General features: G+C 39.4%; 1 protein-coding gene across 1 annotated transcript; it reads left to right on the top strand.

Annotated features, from left to right (window-relative positions):
* The first annotated feature begins 11,289 nt into the window (after window positions 1-11,289).
* LOC136253882 (protein NLRC3-like) lies at window positions 11,290-19,607 on the top strand. The gene is made up of 2 exons (XM_066046542.1): window positions 11,290-11,482; window positions 17,083-19,607. The coding sequence occupies exons 1-2, from the start codon at window positions 11,290-11,292 to the stop codon at window positions 19,605-19,607; spliced, it is 2,718 nt and encodes a 905-aa protein (XP_065902614.1).
* The last annotated feature ends 2,568 nt before the right edge of the window (window positions 19,608-22,175 follow it).

The following is a 22,175-nucleotide window of genomic DNA, read 5'->3' on the forward strand; positions in this document are numbered from 1 at the left end:
TCCATAGCCTTGATAACAGGTGAATCCCACAATACATTTCACAGCAAAAATCTGATGAATCAGTGGTAGAAACCATGGAAAAGCAGACTATCAACTGCTGCTACTTATATGGAGTATTCTCTAAAGGTATGTATATGATTACCTAACCATCCGTATTACATGGTTATCACTTTGCAATTTTGATGGCATTTCGAAAGTAGACTGAAATCATGGTCTCCATAGTAAATTAAAGTATTGTTAAAGTTTCATACATACGTATCATATGTTCATTATTCTAATATATTGTGCTTTGCATGGGAGGATCAAAGCGATGCCACGTATCATATTGTCCATACAGTACTAATCAACTGCATAATAGGGCTGAGACAAATAGTTCAAAGCTTCGAAGCTTCGTTCGGTTTCATAACATTTGGATGCTGTTTTACCCCACAAAAGCTTTGTTACCATGGATACCAACATGTTAAACCAGTTGCACAAGTATTGTCACTCCTTGTGGAAGCTGCCATTTACATATTTTTTGATGTAATTGTTTAAACAATGGTTACCCTGGAGCTATAACAAAGTGTAGGAGTTTATGCTACAGTGTACACCCTAAGAACCATCAATTGTGGTCATTAATTGTTGACATGACATTTGCAACAAAGCTTCAAAGCTTCGGTAACATTTTGAAAAGAAGCTTGGGAGGATGTATTTGTACATTCGTTCCAACCCTACTGCATAACTGTGCTGTATGAGTCATATAGTACAGTTATGCAGCTAAATGGGCAAATACAGTACAGTTATGTGCTTAATTGGGTGAATACAGCACATTTGGGCAAATACAGTACAGTCATGCAGAGAATTTATTTAAGAAATCTTACGTAAACAACACACTGTAAATTGCTAAAACCAGTCAAACTAATCCTACGAGTTCATTCTATGGCTAGGAATAGATTGTATTACACTTACTGATCATCTGATCACGAAGTTTTTAAAACCTGACTACACTAAGACAGCACGATTGATTACGTGTGTGACATTGTAAATCGCTAAAACTAGCCTATTAGTTCATTCTATGACTAGAAATAGATTAGTTAAACACTTACTGATACCCTGAACACCGAAAATCACAGCGGTTTGAGTACTAGAGAAAATCACTCCAAGCTAGATGACCAGGAAGTATAATATAGCTAAGACTTAAAGCACCGCCTATGCTTGTGTGTATGAAAAATACAGCACTCGGGGGGTATCTCGAGGCAAATACAGCACTCAGCTTCACCTCGTGCTGTATTAGCCTCTCGACACGCCCCCCCCCCCCCCCCCCCCCCCCCCGTGCTGTATTTTCCATACACACGCACGGAAGTGTTTTAACTCTAACTGAAAGTACAACTACAAATGACACGCATGCGCATGCTATTACGTACAATCACCTGAAATACAGACTTGGAGATTATGAACATCTTAACTATCTTTTCATTAACGCTCCTACTTTTCATCCTATTATTTTCAATTTACATTTTGTGACTAGTTAGTGACTGAATTTGAATCTGTAGTGTTATAATTGGAAAATGTGTCAATCCGTACATCACGTGCACAATCTAAAAATAACTTAAGTGTTACAATCATGGTGTGTGCGTGTGCAAGTTCTGTCAAAGTCTATCACTACATCTCCCTTCCTTTAAGGTTCAGAATCGTAGTCGATCTGGTGGACGTATAGCCGTTCCAGTCATTGATTGGGTAACAGTTCACGAGGGGTTGCCACTGTCTTGTTGTGTGTCCTCCATAGTGGGGTTTACTGTGCCCACAGGATTGGTGCCATCTTGCTGTACAGCATTAGTATTGCTACTGTTTGGGACCACACGAAGTTGGCAGCAGTTACGCCTGATTGGCCCCTGAGGTGTGTTTACAATATAGGAGCGAGGGGTGTCAGCTTGAGACCTGACTTGGCCAGATGTTGTTGACTGGCCAGATGTTACCCACACCTCCTCTCCAGGGATAGGAGAAAGAGAGTGAGCTCGATGGCGTCTATCATAAGCTGTCTTCTGTTTGAGTTTAAATTTGGCATTTAGCTCTTTAAATGATTCAAGGTATTGCCAGTGTAGTTTGTATTGGTCCGCCACCTGTGGTAAAGTGGTGTGCAGGGAACTTCCCATCAGTAGTTGTGCTGGGGACAAGTTGCACCAGGGTAGGGGGGTAGTGTGGTAAGTCAGCAGAGCCAAATATGGGTCGTCCGAGCTTTTAAGCAGCTTTTTTACAATTTGAACAGCACGTTCAGCTTGTCCGTTGCTTTGCGGGTAATGTGGGCTGCTGGTGATGTGACGAAACTTGTATGATGAGGCAAACTCAGTAAACCTGTGAGAAGAGTACTGAGGCCCATTGTCACTGATAACCATTTCTGGGATGCCATGTCGTGAAAACATGGATTTGAGTCCCTCAATAATGGTTTGTGATGTCGTAGTTTTAAGTTTGATAATCTCAATGTACCTGGAAAAGTAGTCGACTGCAACCAGATAGTTGGCTCCGTTCAGGAAAAATAGGTCTGTCCAGATCTTTTTCCAGGGGTAGTCAGGGAGGTCTGTTGGTAAAAGAGGAAAAGAGGTTCTCTCCTTGGTGTTGAGACTCTCACGCAAGTTGGACAGTTTTCTACCAAGTCCTTAATTTGTTTGGTAATACCAGGCCACCATACCGATATATTTGCTCTAAGGCGGCACTTCTGTATGCCCTGGTGGCCTTCATGGATCTATGAAAGAATCTCTCTTTGCAAAAACTTGGGAATCACTATTCTTGGCCTGTACAGTAGTTGGTTCTTATGCAATGTAAGATGACCCCTAGCTTGCCAGTATGGTTTGAGTTCAAGTGGGACATTCCATTTGGATGGCCAACCATTCTTGCAGCAGTCAATCAAGTTAGAGCAAACTGGGTCACTAGCTTGGTTGTCGCAAAAGTCATTAAGTCGGTGAGTGCTGGCTGGTAGCATAGCAACACAGCTCTCTAAAAGACATTCTGCTTCTTCCTGTAGGGAGCAGACCACTGCTGAGGCTGTGGACTCCTGTGGAGAACGAGACAATACATCTGCCGTGATCAACTGCTTGCCTGGTGTATGTGAGATGTCACATTCAAAACGTGCCAGTCTCAATCGAAATCTAACTATTCTTGGTGGAAGGCTATGTAGGCTTTTGTTTCCTGACAGAGGTAACAGTGGCTTGTGATCTGTTTCAATCTGGAACTTCTTGCCCAGAATGTAGGAGAATTTTTCACAAGCCCAGGTGATGGCGAGGGCTTCTTTTTCAACTTGTGCATAGCGATGTTCCGTGTCGGTCATGGCACGGGATGCATAGACTACTGGGAGCCACACCTGGTTACTGCACTGAAGCAACACTGCACCTAAACCATAACAGGAGGCATCAGCAGAGACTTTTAAGTCTGCATTTACGTTGTTGAGGGCAAGGACTGTTGGCTTTGTTAACTTTGGTTAAAAGCAGCTACTTGTGCGTCATCCCAGGTCCATGCATTGTTCTTGCTAAGTAACTCGCAAAGTGGTTGACTAAGACTTGCAAGACACCTAGAAAATTTTCCTAAGTGGTTAACCATCCCCATGAATCATTTCAATTCTGTGACATTTGTAGGGGCAGGCATCTTAGCAATAGCGGCCGTTTTCTCGGGGTCTGGCTGGATCCCTTGCTGTGTGATTAGGTGGCCCAAGAACCTGAGTTCTGTTTTAGCAAACCTACATTTGTCCGCGTTAAGTGTAACACCTGCAGATTGAAGTCGCTGAAGGACACGCTCTAATCGAGTATCATGTTCCTCTTTGTAGGCGCTAAAAACAATTATGTCGTCCATGTGACAAAGCACGCCTTCTAACCCCACTAAAATTTTGTCCATTTGACGCTGGAAATGTTCTGGGGCGCTGCATATCCCAAACGGCAACTTGTTAAAGCAGTACCGTCCATATGGGGTTAGAAAGGTTGTCAATAACCTTGATGACTGCTCTAAGGGGACCTGCCAAAAGCCACTATTGGCGTCGAGTGTGCTAAAGATTTTGGCGCCAGCCAACTGAGCCAGTGTGTCGTCTACAGAAGGTAGAGGGTGCACCTTATGTTGTACATTTTCATTAAGCGGCTTGAGGTCTACGCAGATTCGGATAGCACCTGTTTTCTTGGGTACAACCACCATCCCTGCGCACCAAGGTGATGGTTCTTCTACTTTAGAGATAACGTTCAATGACTCCATTCTATCAAGCTCATCTTTCACCTTGGTACGCAGTGGAATAGGGATGTGACGTGGTGTGACTAAAGCGTAGGGGGTGGCTCCCTCTTTCAGTGTAATTGTGTAATCATCACCAAAGCTCCCTAGTTCCTGGAAAAGGACTGAAATTTCTCTACTACTGCACACTGGGTGTTTTTACTAATAGAGTCTACTTTAACTACAAGGTTTAAAGCCTCGATAGTAGGTAAGCCTAGCAGGTTTCTCTTCAGGTTTTGTATCACATACACTAATTGAATGGTTTGCTTACCCCGGTGCTCAAGTTTCCCCTCGAATTGTCTGTTCACTGTCAGAGTGGCCTGTGATGGTCCAATAGAGGGTCTTCAATAACTTTGCCAGCTTGACATTTAGCTTTTGGTAGGTTTCAACTGTAATGGCAGAGACTTCGACCCCGGTATCCAGCTTAAATAGTACATCCACGTTATTTAGTTTCACTGTGGTTGTCCAAGTACAGGGGCGTAGCCAGGATTATTTTGAAGGGGGGTTCGGATTTAAAGTGGCCGGAATGTCTTAAGGGGAAGGCCTGGGTGCTTCCCCTAGACCATGTTTGAACGAATATGATGCATACACAAAATTTACCCTTAGGCAGTAACATTAAAAGATGTTTGTGCATCTAACTAGCTAAAACCTACACACTGCTGTTTATGCAGCTTATAGAAACTATAAACCTATTGTAAAACTAACTAATCTTCACTTCCAGACAGCATACTGACAGCCAACTTCAATTTCCTAGCACACGGAAGCCCTCCACACTCGAGTCCCTTGGTTGGCAATACTTCTTTCCAGCTATATACATTATTCTCGGCCGGTCCTCCTGTTGATGGCCAATAACTTCAGACTTGGCTTGTACTCCAATATGTTCGAGACAGCACGTGACCACAATACATCAAATATTCACAGTTCGTGCTAACCTGACACATGTATAACACGACCACTCAAGTTTAGCAGCTGCTGCCTTAAGCTTGTAATATGTCTCAACCAACCACTGAACAGTCCTTCGCCATTTCACCCGCGCCATTCATCACGTGCGCAATTGATCACGTGATGTAATAGATATGATTTTCAGGGTTCAGCATTAATGTGATGTGACCCTCAAGAGTAGTACAGAGGAGTGCCAGTTGGAAAGTAGCTACCGGAGAGCTCCAGGGCTGTAAGATTTGGTGTGAATTTTAATTTTAAAAAATTCTGCTTCTGAAAGGGGGGTTCATCCGAACCATCTGAACCTCCCTGCCTACGCCCTTGAAGTAGTGGCCCTTGTGTCCTCAATGGCGTCCAAAAAGGCAGATTCTAGGCTAAGGCCTTGTATGGTCGAGATTGTGTCCGTATTCCTATTGCCACTGGTGCAACAATGGTCTGAAGCTACCTCATCTATTTTCGTAAGACAACAGGTTCCATAATGGCCTTTTTTCTGACAGCGATGGCAGACTGCATCTCTGGCTGGATATTTCTCCCTTGGGTGTTGTCTCTTTCCACGCCGAAAACAAGGTTTGCCCTCAGATTGTCTCTGTTTAAAATGCCTTGGGTTCTGCTGCTGTGGTCGTCTTGTGTCATAGCTTGGTGTTCTATGGTAGCCTCGTTGCAGTTCATCCAAATCACCCTATGTTGCTCCCTTGAGCACCTGCTGCTGCTCCTATACCGCCTCACGCTGACGGACGATTTTCTTCACCTTCTCTAGAGTCAGCTCAGGATCTAGTTGAAGTCGCTGTGACAATGAAGCATCCTGTATGCCCACAACGAGTCTATCACGGATTATTTTGGATGTGAGAGTTCCATAGTTGCAGTGTTCAGCTAGGTTGTATAGTTCCACGATATATTGCTCTGCTGACTCGCCAGGCAGTTGACATCGGCGATTAAATCGTGCTCTTTCGAAGATAACATTTCTCCTAACCTGGAAGAACCCATCAAACTTTGCCAGAACTGTTGCGTACTCCTTCCGTTCATCTTCACTAATGTTCATAGAGGTTAAGACGGACTCCGCCTTCTCTCCTAGACAGTATAGAAGTGTGTTCTCCTGCTTCGCTGCGGAGGCCTCCTGCAGGCCAGAAGTGGAACGAAATTGTTCAAATCTCCTTCTCCATCGTGGCCAGTCATCGGCGTCTTGAAATCAAAGGGATCGGGAGGCTGGAGACGGATTTGCGCCATGAGTTGCGGAGCACACTGCCACCATGTAGTGTTATAATTGGAAAAAATGTCAATCCGTACATCACGTGCACAATCTAAAAATAACTTAAGTGTTACAATCATGGTGTGTGTGTGTGTGTGCAAGTTCTGTCAAAGTCTATCACTACAGAATCAAACTTCAATTTCGTTTCTGCTTTATAGCAGATACTTATATTAGACATAGCTACCCAACTTTTTCTATCAGTGTGTTACTAATATCCATAGTTACTGCAATTTTGTATAGTATTATAATGTTGGATTATTAGTCACAGAAATTCATGATGTTATAGCAGAGCCGTGCAATTCTAGCTTACCAGCAAAATTAGTACTGGTATTGTAGATAAAGCTTGAAGAATGCTGTTTAAGAAAACCTTTGCCTGCAAAATTGATTTGATTTTCTGATTTGTAATTTAATTTACAGCTGGCAATAGCTGTTCTCCCATGCTAGAGGCATAGATACAAACACATTTGTGACCGGATTTGCAAAAAGGTACCTTTTTCACACACAAAAGTTGACCACTTTTTTGGACTTCAAAGCTTCATAACTTTTTGACCATGTCATATAATTGCTTGAAATTTTCAATGAATGTAGCCACAGTATTTGGCTACAGTTTGATACTATGAGCAAGTTAATTGCTATACGGAGTCAAGTGTTACATCATTTTGTTTGCTGGTATGTCAAATGTGTGGAAAAGGTACCTTTTCGCAAATCCGGTCACATTTGTAATCACTATTTTGAAAACAACAAAGTACAAGCAAACAAACAAACACAAGGAAAAGACGACAAAACAATTAAGTTAAGCATACACACAATAGAAGGTAAGCACAGTTTTTTTGCCGTTTTATTTTTGTGTATCACTCTTAGGTAATTATACCATATAGCATTTAATAATCTGTAATTTTGCATATTTTGCAGTTGCGGACAGCTAAGCAACCACAAGATCCATAAACATTATGTTTCTTGAAAATTTGCACATGATATAATTCAGTTCAGTGGTGCAGTCCTGCTTTGACAGTAAAGATAAGCTGCCTTCTGATGGTAGCTGCACTGGTATCAAATCAATAGGCTTGAGTCTATTATGCTCCAAAATTTGTCTATTATGCGTTTTGGCATTTCCCCAATTTTCTGTCTATTATGATTGTTTTTATGCTTTTCAGAAATGCATTATGCTTTTATTTTGTGTTTTTTCTCTGTGCAGAAAAGTTTTTTGATATGATAGAATCTGAATGGAAAAGTGTCACTTCAACTGCAACATGCAAATAATAGCAATAGCTTGAAATTAGGATGTGCTCCAGAGTTAGTACGCATATTAGAACAAGGGGCCTGAGGGGCATATCTATAGTCCCTCAGAGGCTATAGACATTTTATTGTCTAGTATCTTTGTAGTTTTGTATATGCAAATAATTATGTATAAATACACTATTATTATGTATGATTTCTGATTGATCTTCTGAGTTGTAACAATTGGTATTCAAAGAACAACAACTGCTATGTATGCAGCACCATGCTAAGAACATATTAGCCTCCTGGGGATAAACACTAATGATTCTTGAGCTCATTCTCTCTGTTACATGCAATGACTGTTCTATTAGAGTGTTTGACTGTTCTATTAGGCCCCTATTCGGTGATTATTAGTTTCTCTTCCAGCCTTTCTAATTATTATGATGCGGGCGGGAGGGTATTACCATTATGCCATTACTTTATAATATTAACACACTGATGTACAGACCTTGTCCAAATTGTCTTTCTTTCTTACTACAAACATTTCCTTTACCAGCTGATTCTACTTTTCATGATCGCCAACTGTTTTCGACAGTCAACTGAAAGCCTGCTTTGATGAAGTCGATAGAGCACGATTCTGGCACTGCAGCAATTTGCTAACAGTTCTCCTGGTGATATATAGCGCATTGTAGCACTCATCAACAAAAATTATAACAGTTTGGTATCACGTGTTCTTCTGAGCATGCGCAGAGTAAATAATTGCTTACTATGTGGTAGCTTAAGAAGGATGCGGGCAGTGGATGAGAAACTAATTATCACCAAATAGGGGCCTTAGAGAATCTCGATCTTTTTGAAATTATTTTCCTGGTTTGATATTCTCACTGCAGACCTGCACAGACTTCACTACTTTCAATGTCCAGGCATTCACTAGCTATGCTGACTCAACACTAACTCTTTATTATCATCAGAGCTTCTATTGTAGCTATTGTCTTCTAATTGAGCTTCCAATAATCATAATCATCATATCACATTTTATTCAAAATCAGATGATGAGACACGCTATATAATACCAAACTCAATGACTAGTGAAGCTCAGCTAAACTGCTTTGCCATGCCTTGGCACTGGTTGGCACATGACTGTGTGTGTCCTATAAAACTCAAACCCACGATGAAAAGCATTTATTCCGTCGAGTGTAAATTTGTAGTAAGACTGTAGTGCAGTTTTCTACTCATTGTCAGTAATCATTTCACAATCCAAAACAGGTTAGCCCTTGACTTTGTGACTGTTATACTTATGGTGGCGGAAATTTGCCCATTGTGCTCTTAATTACGCTCCATTATGCCAGAATTATGCTTTATGCTTTTCATCCCCTATTATGCCAAAATTATGCTGGCATAATTGATGCAAGCCTACAAATCAACATATAATTTCTGCAGATAATGTCCACTGTTCTCACCTCTCGGCATAGTAGGTCACATGACACCCTCCTGAATCCCACATGGCATTCTTTAATTAGTCCAATGAGTGATTCATCACTACACGAAAGTTAGTATACAATTAATTTTTAAAAAGTGAAGTAGGGATCCAAGTGATAAAAAGTGACGAATCAAGAGATGAATGATAGTATTACAGCATAGCTTGGTGGGAAAATTCCTACATTGGCATATTAATTTTGTTCAGGCCAAAGTAGGGATTTTCCCACCAAGCTATGCTGTAATGCTATCATTCATTTCTTGTTAACTACTTTTTATTGCTTGGATCCCTTTAAATATACTTGTTTGGTTGGTTTTTTTATTATAGCATACAGCTATACACATGTGATTGTTCTATTAAGGTGACTGCTATCTTGAGTCATCCTTCACCTACCAGGAGGCATGTGACTATTTCATATTTCACTGCACTAGCATTATGAATACAGCTAGACCAATAATATGGGGTATGGTCAAGTAAATAGATGTGGTCACTGCACTCCATTGTTATTAATCAACCGAGATGGTTAATGGGCATTGTCTAGAACCTATTGTGAAGTTACAGATATCTACCAAGTATAAGCATGTTAAATAATTTGGTGGTGTCTAAATATGTTGCTCAAGGAAGATGTTGATACAGAAAATTAATGCCTTGATATGGTTTCATTGCATCAAGAAGAAGACTGATTGAAGATAAAGAAGACAAGGCGCAGAGGGCACCCACTTGTCGGAACCCCATAGGGCACATGCCACTGGTGAGTTTGTTATTGCAACATAAAAATTTAGATCCAGCCCTGCAACTGTGGTCAAGCGGGCAGGCAGGCAGGCAGGCAGGCAGGCAGGCAGGCAGGCAGGCAGGCAGGCAGGCAGGCAGGCAGGCAGGCAGGCAGGCAGGCAGGCAGGCAGGCAGGCAGGCAGGCAGGCAGGCAGGCAGGCAGGCAGGCAGGCAGGCAGGCAGACGAAAATCAAGTTTCTGTGATTTTAGAAAAATTTCTATATCCGGCCGTCTGTAGGTGTTTTCTTGGTTTTATATTTGATGTTAGATTGTTCCGTAAAGGTGATTTTCATCACATAAGTTGTCTCTAGGATGATTTTTAAAGATAACATTTTTGGCTGTACGCATCACTTTTGGGCAGGTCCCCAGTACTACTGTACTGTTTGATACTGTATGTGAAAGTGTATGTACAGTATGCGTGGAAACAGCAGCAGCAGTAGCTACGGTGGTAGATTACTACTCTGGGTCCACCTGGTAAGTACATTGTTCAAGGTTTTCAAAGTCCTGGCTGCAGTCAAACACTTCTCTATACTAGAACGTACCAGCCTGCTATGTACTCAGCATTTGCAACTACTCTTATGATAATTATGGCGAGTACCATGTGAGTAACAAGACAAGTGTAACTTGGTCACAGATTTTGTCTCAAGAGTATAAATCACTCACATTTGCATTTTTCTCTGGAGTTTCAAGAGATTATTTACAGAAAGACACATTTTTCTAAAGCACTGTAATTCAGCCCTAGCAGCTACATGTAGGAAATTTTCAGCAAATATGGAGCTACTGTATTTATGACCTTCAAGAACATCCGGCCAAGGAATTCTTACATAGTTTCCCACTAGGTTTTCATGAATGTTGCTGTATCACAAGTTCTCACATAGGGTGGGTGGTAGGGTGAGCAACACCTAAATTTCATACCTGGTTTGTGTTTTTCAACAGAATCACAGGTTGATTTTTCCTTTTTCAGTGGGTTTGTTCTGAAGCCACATTTAATAAATTAATGACAAATAGTGATGCTCTGTGGCTTTCAAGCAGTGCAAGCAGGTTGCTAGCTTAATATCTACTTAAACTGGTGCCAGTAATCTGGCCTATATACATGTGTACTATCATACTACTATGACACAGCATACTAAGTGGTGAAATTTTGTGGATATTTATGTAGCTGAAAGATATTTCTCAGTGTAATAACATCCTAAACGTAAGCAGAGTGTAGTCATCATCACAAAATTATGTAACTTTTAGGCATAGTAACTCCATATTCCCATTTAAAGATAATCTTTATGTGTGAACACTACACATGTGTCTGTACAATTAAATGCACATGTATACGTATTCATATAAGCAATTATTCATTGTGGTTACAGAAAAACAAAGACCACTTCTCAAGGAGTTGGACAATCATGTAGTACCACAATGGGCCACAATGTGGCGGCAACTGGGAGTGCAACTCCGTGTTGCAGACCACTTGTTAAGAATTATTGAAAAAAATCACCCTAATGATTGTGAAGGATGTTGCAGTAAGATGTTACAAGAATGGTTGGATTCTAACAGTAATGCATCATGGGAAGTTCTTACTGGTGTATTAGAAAACTTGAAATTGACTGATGGCACAGAAGGTAATTTGTTGATTTTTTATTTCAATGTTTTATTTATTATGTAAAATATGGTCTACTTGAAAAATCATTACAATCAATTAAATCCAATTATTACAAAATAATTTATCTTACTTTGTGAGTTACTGCCTATTCTATTGTACTGATAATAGTGGCAGGTACTTAATGGCATCTTGGTTGCAGGTGCATTTTAAGTCAAACTACAAGATTGTACCTTGTTTCAATTATGCACTATTGTCCCTAAAATTTAACTCTTTACTTATTTCAAAACAACTACACAGAGAAATTTGGAATTTTCAGCTAGAGTAGGGACCATAGCACATCCATAAAAAGTACTGAAACAAGCTGGAGTGGTGCACGATATTTAAATCACAGTAAAATGCTAAGAAGTGTTATATCCGTACTGTGCATTTCCATTACAGTATCTTAAGCAAAGTAGGGATATAACACTTCTTATTGTTTAACTGTGATTTAATATCGTGCACTACTCCTGGTCCAGCTTGTTTCAGTACTTTTTATGGATGTGCTATGGTGCCTACTCTAGTTGAAAATTCCTGTCAATGATCGTCTGAAAAGTGAAGTATCCATTACACTTCATTGTCAGCTATGTTCAACCCGTTACACAGCAATACAAATCAAGAGCTGTTCGAAAAGCATCTCTGCAACCCACGCGTACTGAAAGAAAGGGTTGGTGCCGTGCACCCCAGTTATATCAATTATCGTCTGAAAAGTGAAGTATCCATTAAGCTTCATTGTCGGCTATGTACCCGTTACACAGCAGTACAAATCAAGAACTGTTCGAAAAGCACCTCTGCAATCAAAATAGTCACTATTAGGGACCCGCCGATTATGCTCATAATTTTACCTATTATGCTATGCTGCACTGCTCAAAAATTCACCTATTATGCTTAAATTAATGCTCAATATTTACCTATTATGCTCGATTATGCTCAATGTTCATGCCTTAGTTCATATGCTTTGCTACTAGTTTAACACTGTATAGAAAGAAAAAAATGAGTGGCTGGAACACAAATAATAAATTCTTGCTGCATGTAAGAGAAAAGATCGTTATACTCTAATAGAACAGTCAGTTTGATGATTGTTCTATTAGAGTTACTGACTGCTCTATTAGAGTATATCGATCTTATTTTGTAATTGTCATTTTTCCAGCAAGAATTTATACTATCGTACAAATATTTAACCTATTATGCTGGCATTATGCTCAATGCTTTTAGGTACCTATTATGCTCAAAATTATGCCAGCATAATCGGCGGGCCCCTAGTCACTATGAAAAATACGGATGATTTCCGTTACGATCAAACAAGTGTAACTCGATAACAGCTAAGACTACAGGCTTGATTTTTTCACTGTTCGATGTCACTTTGGCCTGAGAAGTGCCTTTTGGCATACCGCAGTACGTACAATGCATTCTTCATGGACTTACCAGTGTCCTCCTTTGTGCGCCATTCATCTTTGCTGACAGCGAAAAGCGTTGATTTGGCGGTAGCACATGATGGCTTCCCTAGGCATCAGTCAGTTACCCATTCAGTTACTCCCTCAGTAGAAAATTTATTTTTATATATTCTGTAGCAACTTATTGAAAGCGTTTCGGGTCAATCTGAAAGCTTCTTAGTTTTACCTAACCAATACTGCCTCACCGTTGTCAGGGAAAATTGAGGCTGGTTTTTGGGTGATGTTATTTCATGGGCCACGCCTACTCCTTTGTGGTCCCTACTGGCATAATAATTATTGTGCAACTGTTAGAAAACAACTGCACTTCTCCTTTGAAACATAAGTAATCAATGATACTAGTATAGTAGTTTTCAACAAAACAGTGTCGGTTATTTTAAGCATTATATAGCTAATACTATCATCTTCAGGTGTGATTCTAGGGGGCTCACTTCATAGAAACCAGTCAGTGTTTTTCAAAAATTGAAACTATAATAGAACATTCAGAGTGTAATCCGAAGCCAAAATCACTAAACAGATTGTTTATTGTACAATGTGAAGTAACCTGTTGTGGCCGAACCTCATAACCACTTTGTCACTAAATCACCCAAAATCGCTTTCACAGCACCTTCCAATGTGTTAAACACCTCTAAAAATCATTAGAAAATTTTACAAAATATGTGACTGAATTTTGGAAAAACATTCCAAATCGCACATTAGAAGTTTTGGATAAATAGTACAGTGTTAAAGAATTCAAGTCAGCATAACTCATCAAGGATGGCAAGCACTCATAGGAAAATTATACGAAAATGTGCATCAATCTATTACCTTTCAGACCACTTCCAGTATTTTTAGCTGCTTGTAGAGTTTCCCACCAAATAAGATAGAAAATCTGAGCAGTTGGATGAGCGAAGTATCACGAGTGCTCACAAAGGGGAGGAGGGTGGCGGGGTGGGCATGATTCAAAATGGCGGCAGACCACGACTGAAGTCCAGACACAAGTTACAAGGCGGTGTTGGCTTCTTAGTGGCTGATATGAAGCAAAATCAACAGAAAACTCATTTGGCCAACATTATCAAGCCATCTATCAGTAAATCACTCATTCTTGCCAAGCCAGGCTCTTCACAAGGCCTGAAACCGCAATTCGAGCTATCCATACCACCCAGAAAAGATGTCTGTTAAAACCAGCCTCGAGTAGTTTGTGTATTACTGAGAATCAAAACTAGTAGTATGATAGTATAGCTATCTACTGGTGGTGTTAATTATTTTGCCTGACGTGTGATTTGGAATGGTTTTGTAAAATCTACATGGTCACATATTTCCTTTGGTGTATGAGGTTACCAAATCCAATAGAAACCTGTGGCGGGGTTATTAGTTAGTAAAGCCAGTGGCTGTTTACTGCATTCATCAAACAAAAATTGTCAAACCAAAAACAAAATATTTGTACTGTTAGCTCACTTTCTGGACAAGACAAGCATCATTAACATTGTTCCAGTCAATAAACCAATGTTATGGTGTGGCACTAACACCATAAACTCAAAGAATCTTGATGCTAACACCCATAGTTTGCTCCTTAACAGCTTACTTTCTGGACAAGACAAGCATCTTTCTAGCCCTGCATAGTACAATAAGCTACTAGATACTGGCACTATTGTTACATGATGTTATGATAATTACACTGGTGCTGGTGTTCTAAACCACAGCTGACATGCTGACCCTTGACTTCACTACATAGATTTGCTTTCAGCTGATTCTTTCATATGACAATGTGATGGGTCACTAGTGCTTTATTTATTAGTGATAAGAAGGGTACATAGGCAAGGAGCAGCTAATGATGTTGCAGGACTTGTGAGTATGTGTCAGGACGACTCTTCTACAGATAAAATTAGCAGCATTTCAGGTGCTTCTTACTATACTACCTGGTTAAATATTAACAAAGCCACCAACAATTGACCTACTAATCACATTGTTCTATATATATATAAGGCAATGTTGGAGGATCATGTGATTAGGCTATTGCACATGCTTATGTCTATGGTGAAAACTTTGTTACTGTATATTAGAGATCATGGAGGTTGCACTTTCTCAGATAAAATATTGACTAGAAACCAGCCTCACAATACCTTCATGGCACCTTGGCAGTATTGGTTATAGGTATAAACAAACACAAATTATCTTTAGTGCGAACTGAAATGGCTCTGGTGTGGAGTGGCAGTGCAAATGACTATCAACAACCCCATATAAAAGTATGGATAGCAAATGTGGTTCAGACTATTACTTGCCACTGAAGTAAACCTACAGGCAAGCCTTAGCTGTACTATACTTCTCCCTCTGAAAGAAGTGCTTATAACTGTCCATCCTATGAATCAATTTACACGTTATGCCACATGTCACCATACATTTGTTCACCGTCATGACATATCATACAGTACAATAGTACTGTATATTAGGGACGATGAAGGCGTGGGCGTGGCCCATGATAAAATATCATCCAAAAACCTGCCTCAATTTTTCCTCACAACAACATGACAGCATTGATTGGGTAAAATCAAGCCCAAAAGTGCCTTCAGATTGACATGAAACATTTTTGTCAAGTTGCTACAGAATTTAAAAATTTCTACCGCCAGTCTGATGCATTCAGTCAAGCATTGCAGAAATCTGGGTAGAGCTACAGCCCTACTTCTTTCACAAAAATGTTTCAAATTCACTTAAGAATCATATTGATAAGCATACAATGCATGTATGCTATTGTGTTGCCTTTTATCCTTCTGTACCAGTGATCGAATAGTAGGGCTTCCATCCACGGGCGTAGCTACGTGTTTCACAATATTATGCAGTATTCATATCGTGTACACCCATGTACACGTGTTGTAGATGTTGCAGTGCTGAGTCAGCTGTCCAATATCATCGTAGACAAGTGTTTTGTTTTTAGCAAAGCTAACTTGACTACGTACTTGCGTTTCAGAATGTTTGCTATGACCAACGCTGTTCTCTACAGGCATGCCGGGATCCAGACTTCTAAAATGGGAGGTTCCACTCTTAATGGTAGACTCCCCAGCAATGTTTCACTGTTAAATCTTACCATTTAGGCCTTTAGAAATATGGTTGAAGCCTTTACAGTTGCTGTAATAGCTTTAGAAGATAAAGACAATAATAATTTTTAGAGGTGCCTATCACAGAAAGATAGCAGTTTCATTGAAGTATTATTGCTGTAAACAAAGGCAGAAGTGTTATGTCACATAAAGTCTCAAAAAGTGTTTCTTTGACTGATAAACTGATTTTAGAAGAAAATCTTGTCAGCAATTAGACCCAGTCAGGCGTCTGCCAAATAGGGGTTCCATGGAACCCTTTGAGCCCCCCAGATCTACCCCTGCACTAGCTGCTTCTCTTGTTCACTTCATCATTATTCAGACTGGTAGCATGCTTTCCTTCAAGATTTCCCTTGTGTTTCTTCACATGATGTGCCAAGCAGACCACATATAGCTATAGCCTTCTACAGTTTAGCAATAATATTTTTGTGGTGTGTTATACATTTAGCTAATCGGCAGAGATTTGCTGACTACTTGCATATGCCCGTATATAGTGCTGTAATTGTGTAAATATTGTGACCAGTTTAGTGAAAATGGGTCTTCCCGCACACACATCCAATTTACCAACCTAACCTCAACGATTCATAGCTTCAGACAGATTGAAGGAAAGTAATGACATCAAATCTGGTCAATAGCATTGCTAAATGGACAAAACATTTTGTTCTATGTATATACAGCTCCTACATGGATGAGTGTTAAAGACCTGTTTTCAAAAATCCAGTTAGATTAATTTGCACTACTATACAGTGTGTTTAGTGGTCATGAACTTGCAGAAAAAGTCCACGAACAGGTATAAGAAAAGAAATTTTAAACTAGAATAGGGACAATGTAGCACCATGATAAAAAGTACTGAAACAAGCTGGATTGGAGTAGTATGTAATGTAATTTTTGCTTTTACTTGTTAAAGAAGATGGGTGTAGAGTATGAGAAAATACATGCATTTTATTTTGTGCAGTATGCATAGATGAAGGTATTACGTTGATAAACCTATCAAATTCCCTTTGTAGTACATATTCGATAACTCTGTTGATAAACTTATGTATGACAGATGTTTGTATCCATAGGGGTTGACTGGCTTAGTGAGTTTATGAAGGGACAATACTGTAACATGAGACTTAAAAAACTTGAAGAAGAAAATGACCCATGGCCACCAATTAAAACTAAATCTTATGTAACATTAGCACTGATGTACCAAAAAGATTTGCAGTCAAGAGCAGAAACAGCTGAAACAATTTATTTACGTACAAAAGGAGATATTTCTGAAATACCTCAGTCCCAAAAGTTGACTGACATCACAAAAATCTTTAGTTCTCGATTTGGCAGGATTCCCAACAGTATCCTTATTGAGGGTCATCCTGGAATAGGAAAGACAACTCTTGTCAAAGAGATTTGTGTTGAATGGGCTGAGGGTAAGCTACTCACCTCTGACAAATTAGTACTCCTCCTGTTGTTAAGAGATCCTAATGTACAGAGAATTACTAATGTACAACAACTGATAGAACACTTCACACAGTCAACCAGTAAGGTAACACAACTACACAGTTATTTAGAAGATAATCATGGAGCTGATGTCACCTTGATCATTGATGGCTTTGATGAACTAAATAATGAATTACGCAGACAGTCATATTTTGTAAAACTAATTAAAAAGCAGGCATTACCTAAAGCTAAAATTGTAGTGACATCACGACCAACTACTTCTGCTTGTCTTCATTCCATTGTAGACAGAAGAATTGAAATTCTTGGATTTGACCATACCAGTAGAATGGAATATGCCATGCAAGCGTTACAGGATTCTCCATCTAAGCTGGAGAGGTTGCACAAACATATTCAACAATACCCAAATATTAATGCCATATGCTACATACCTTTAATGATGTCAATTATTGTATTCCTTTGTATGTGTCAACCAGAGGACCTCCCACCATCTGCTTCTAAAATGTATCAAAGTTTTGTCTTGCATACAATTTGTCACTACCTGAAGAGAACAGGGAAGATTGCTGAGGATGAACACATCAATAACATAGAAAATTTACCACATTCAGTTCAGTTAACATTACAACGACTAGAGAAAATTGCATTTGATGGTCTTATGGAGGACAAATTGGTATTTATGATGAAAGACTACTTACCAAACGTATGCTGGGATGACCCAACTTGCTATGGTCTGTTGCAGTCTGTCCAGTGTTATTGTTTAGATAACATTGGTACAATGACTAGGTCATTCAACTTCCTACATTTGGGAATACAGGAATACTTTGCTGCTAAGTATGTAGCAACATTAACAGAAGATGAGGTAGTTGCATTTTTAAAGGAGTCATTTCTTGTCAATACTGGAGGTGCATGTAATCCCGATTACCCCAATATTAAGAGTGCTCGTTTTTCCAACATGTGGGTTCTGTACTGTGGTATAACTAGTGGACAGTGCAACGCTTTGAGGCATTATATATCAAATTATAACACGTTCGAATCATATTTTTCCCGTGATTTGCAAGGCATTTCAATGTCAATTATGGCTACAGTTACATTAAGGTCTGATCCTCCACAAATAACTGGTAATTCTGACACAAAGGTGATCTTAGGAAAGTCAACTTCTTATAATCAGAAAATATCACAAGATATATTACAGGACCCAATGAAGGCTCTTTGCTTGTTCCAGTGTTTCCAAGAAGCTGAAGATAAAGCTTTATGTAGTGTCTTGTCCAAATGCTTCCAAAGAGGTGAAGTTAATCTCAATAGAATTATGCTCCTTCCACACCAGGTGATATCATTGGGGTTTTTCCTATCACAATCACAAAGAAACTGGGAGCAGCTAAATCTAGATGGTTGCTACATTGGAGATCGTGGCATCAACCTACTGCACCACTACGTTTGTGTAGAGAAAGTCAGCAAACAAGAAATAGCAATAATTAATCTTAATTCAAACAAAATAACTGGACCATCATCACCTCTCATTGGTGACATCATTGCTTACCTTCTACCGCATACTTTAAAATTAGCTCAGAACAGTATCACTGACGTGAAATACATCTCCTCAGCAACAATGAGCACGAATAAAGTCAAAGTCATAGATTTGAGTTATAATTGTCTCACAGCATGTGAAGCATCAGCATTATCAGAAATGATGACATGTTTAGAGAAGTTGTACATTGGCCACAACAGGCTTGATGACATTGCTGCAGTTACACTGTCACAAGGAATAACAAAAACAAACACTCTGAGGGATTTAAAACTTAGTGCAAACAACATCACAGCTGCAGGAATAGTAGCAATTGCAAAGAGTTTAGCAGACAACACCTCACTGGAGATATTACGAATAAGTGAAAATGATGTTGGTCATGAAGGAGCTATAGCAATTGCCAATGCCATCACTTGGAACAGGACACTTAAACAACTCATACTGCGTGGTGATAACAAACTGAATGAAAAGTCAGCCATGATCATAATGAAGAGTCTGCACTACAACCAGACAATTGTTAAGCTAGGGCTTCCCTTTAATCTACAAAGGAAAGATGATATACTAAGAGAAATTCTATGTGTCAATAGTACAAGAAAGACATTTAATCATCAGCAATTAATAGTAGACTAACCACCCATCAACAGTTGTATACAATGGTTGTACATTCTTATGAAGTATAGCCCAGCAAAGTACACATAATATTATTGTGATGTTTTAGTACAGTAATATAGTGTTAATTGGAGAACTTGAATATACATTCAATCTAGATCTCCACTAACACTATATATACCCATATCTCATGACCACCTGAAAGCCATAACCAATATTAAGGCACTTGAAGGGACTACAGGAATTAGCTAGTTTGAAAATCATGAATAATTTTCACCAGAGGCATTTTAAACTCTATCATCAATTGGAGATTGTGCCCCCAGATCCTTGCTTCGCTACCAAATTTAGAAACCATCTTTGAAAAATCCTTGCTACGTATCTCTGAAACTTTTAATTATGATTATGAACCAACAGTTCCTAGCTATCTATTCAGTTGCAATAGTTTCAATTTTGTGTTTTTTTACCCTTGAATCTACAAGAGTAACATCCATGTTTCCACATTGTATATAATTAGTTTCAGTTGCATTTCCTACAGCTCATGTAAGTGTCCAGCTGAAAAGTGTGAGTGATACAGAACAAATGGTGTAAAACCTGTTAATTAGGACACTTGAAAATGAGGACACCTGCATAATCTACACTTGCAATTGGTAATGGTCCCAAATTATCCCTTAGCATGTAAACTGACTTAGAAAATCAGGACAATAATAATCAGGACACTTCTGGCCATGGTTGGTCCCAAAATGTCCTTAATACACTGCAGGTTTCACTGTACATCATTAAATTTTCAGAACCTAAATTAAGACCTCATTGCACATAAACTAAGTGTGCTGTGATAAATGTGACAAATATACCATAATAAGCAATGCATAACCAAGAGTATACTTTTAATATCAACTTAAGCAGCTGTATACCTTTATAGATAATGCTAAAAAAATAGGTCTCACTAACGATCAGTGTAAGATATCAGGTGGCTGTGAATAGATATATGGGTAACTTCAGCAGTTTGTAGCTAAAATTAATTGTTACTACATATCAAGACACACGGTAGTGTGTCGTGCGGCCCAAGAAGCCGGCGCGCCACACCGTGAGTGTATTTAAAGGAAGAAAGTAAACGCGATTTTCACACCTTTGTAGCTCCGTGATTCCTTATCCGATTGAAACCAAAGTTGCTACAGAAGTGCCGGCTAGGTAGGGGAGTCTACATTCCTAATTTGAAGAAAATCGCTCCTTCCATTTCCGAGATACGAGCGGCCAACGTTTGGGTTTTTTTCTTCTACTTCTTTTCGCACACTTTGCAAAATCCGCCATAAAACACGAATGCGTGCTCCAAGCGGGCTGAAATTTGGCACACTTAAAGGGCTCATTAAGGCGAATCTCAGTACCGAGTTTGGTAGGAATCCGATAAACGTTCACGGAGTTATGACCGATTATTTGCGTAAATAAGGTCGAAGGTCTGTCACGCCCACAGGGTAAACCGCTTGAAGGAATGAGCTGAAAATTGCTATGTAGATGGAGTAACTATCGTAGGAGTGCCTTTCTGTGGTTTGAAAGGAATCCAGTTAAAGGCTATCGAGATATGCCACAAAATCCAACCTGTGTCACAATTACGCGATCGATTTTTATGAATAAAAAAACTATTAGTTTTCACGCCTACTAGGCAAACCGCTTAGAGCAGTGAGCTGAAAATCGATGTGTAGCTGGAATAATTATCATAGAAAGTCCATGCAGTAGTACAGAAGAATCGGATTACAAACCACCGAGTTATGATTCCAAAGCCAACTACGTGTAACATGCGAGATCGAGATACTCTAATAGAACAGTTACCCTAATAGAGCATTCAGTTTATTTATTTACTCCATTATAGAATTCTATTACATTGCAAGTTATTCTGTAGGGAGTTTAGCTGCAAACAGTTAATCTTATAGACAGTTCAGCAAGAAGCAATTGCAAGTCACACTATAGAGAGTTCAGCTACAGATATATCGCTGTAGTGATTCAGAAGAATCAGAACATTACAAGTCACACTGAAGAGAGTTCAGCTATAAAGAAGTCATGCACCCTGTGGAGAGTTCGGCTACACTCTCTAGAGAGTTCAGCTACAAACAAATCACTGTGGAGAGAGTTCAGCTACAAAGAAACTACCCTGTAGAGAGTTCATCTATACAAACAAGTTAACCTATAGAGACCAGCTGCAAACAAGTAACCCTGTAGAGATTTCAGCTACAGACACGTCACTTTATAGTTTATACAATGTTCAGCTACAAGTAAGTCACTCTGTAGAGAATTCAGCTACATACAAGTCGCTCTGTAGAGAATTTTACTACAAACAAGACACAGTGTAGAGAGTTCAGCAATCAAAAAACCACCTGTAAAGAGTTCAGCTATACAAACAAGTTACTCTGTAAAGAGAACAGCTAGAAACAAGAGAGAGCTCAGTTAGAAGAAGTTTCCCTGTAGAGATCTCAGCTGCAAAGAAACCCTGTAGAGAGATCAATTATAAACAAATCACCCTGCAGAGTGTTCAGCTAAAAACAAATCACCCTGTAGAAAGTTCAGGTACATACAAATCACCCTATGTAGAGTTCAGCT

The sequence above is a fragment of the Dysidea avara genome, chromosome 4 (genome assembly GCF_963678975.1).
Source record: "Dysidea avara chromosome 4, odDysAvar1.4, whole genome shotgun sequence".
Taxonomy (NCBI): Eukaryota; Metazoa; Porifera; class Demospongiae; order Dictyoceratida; family Dysideidae; genus Dysidea; species Dysidea avara.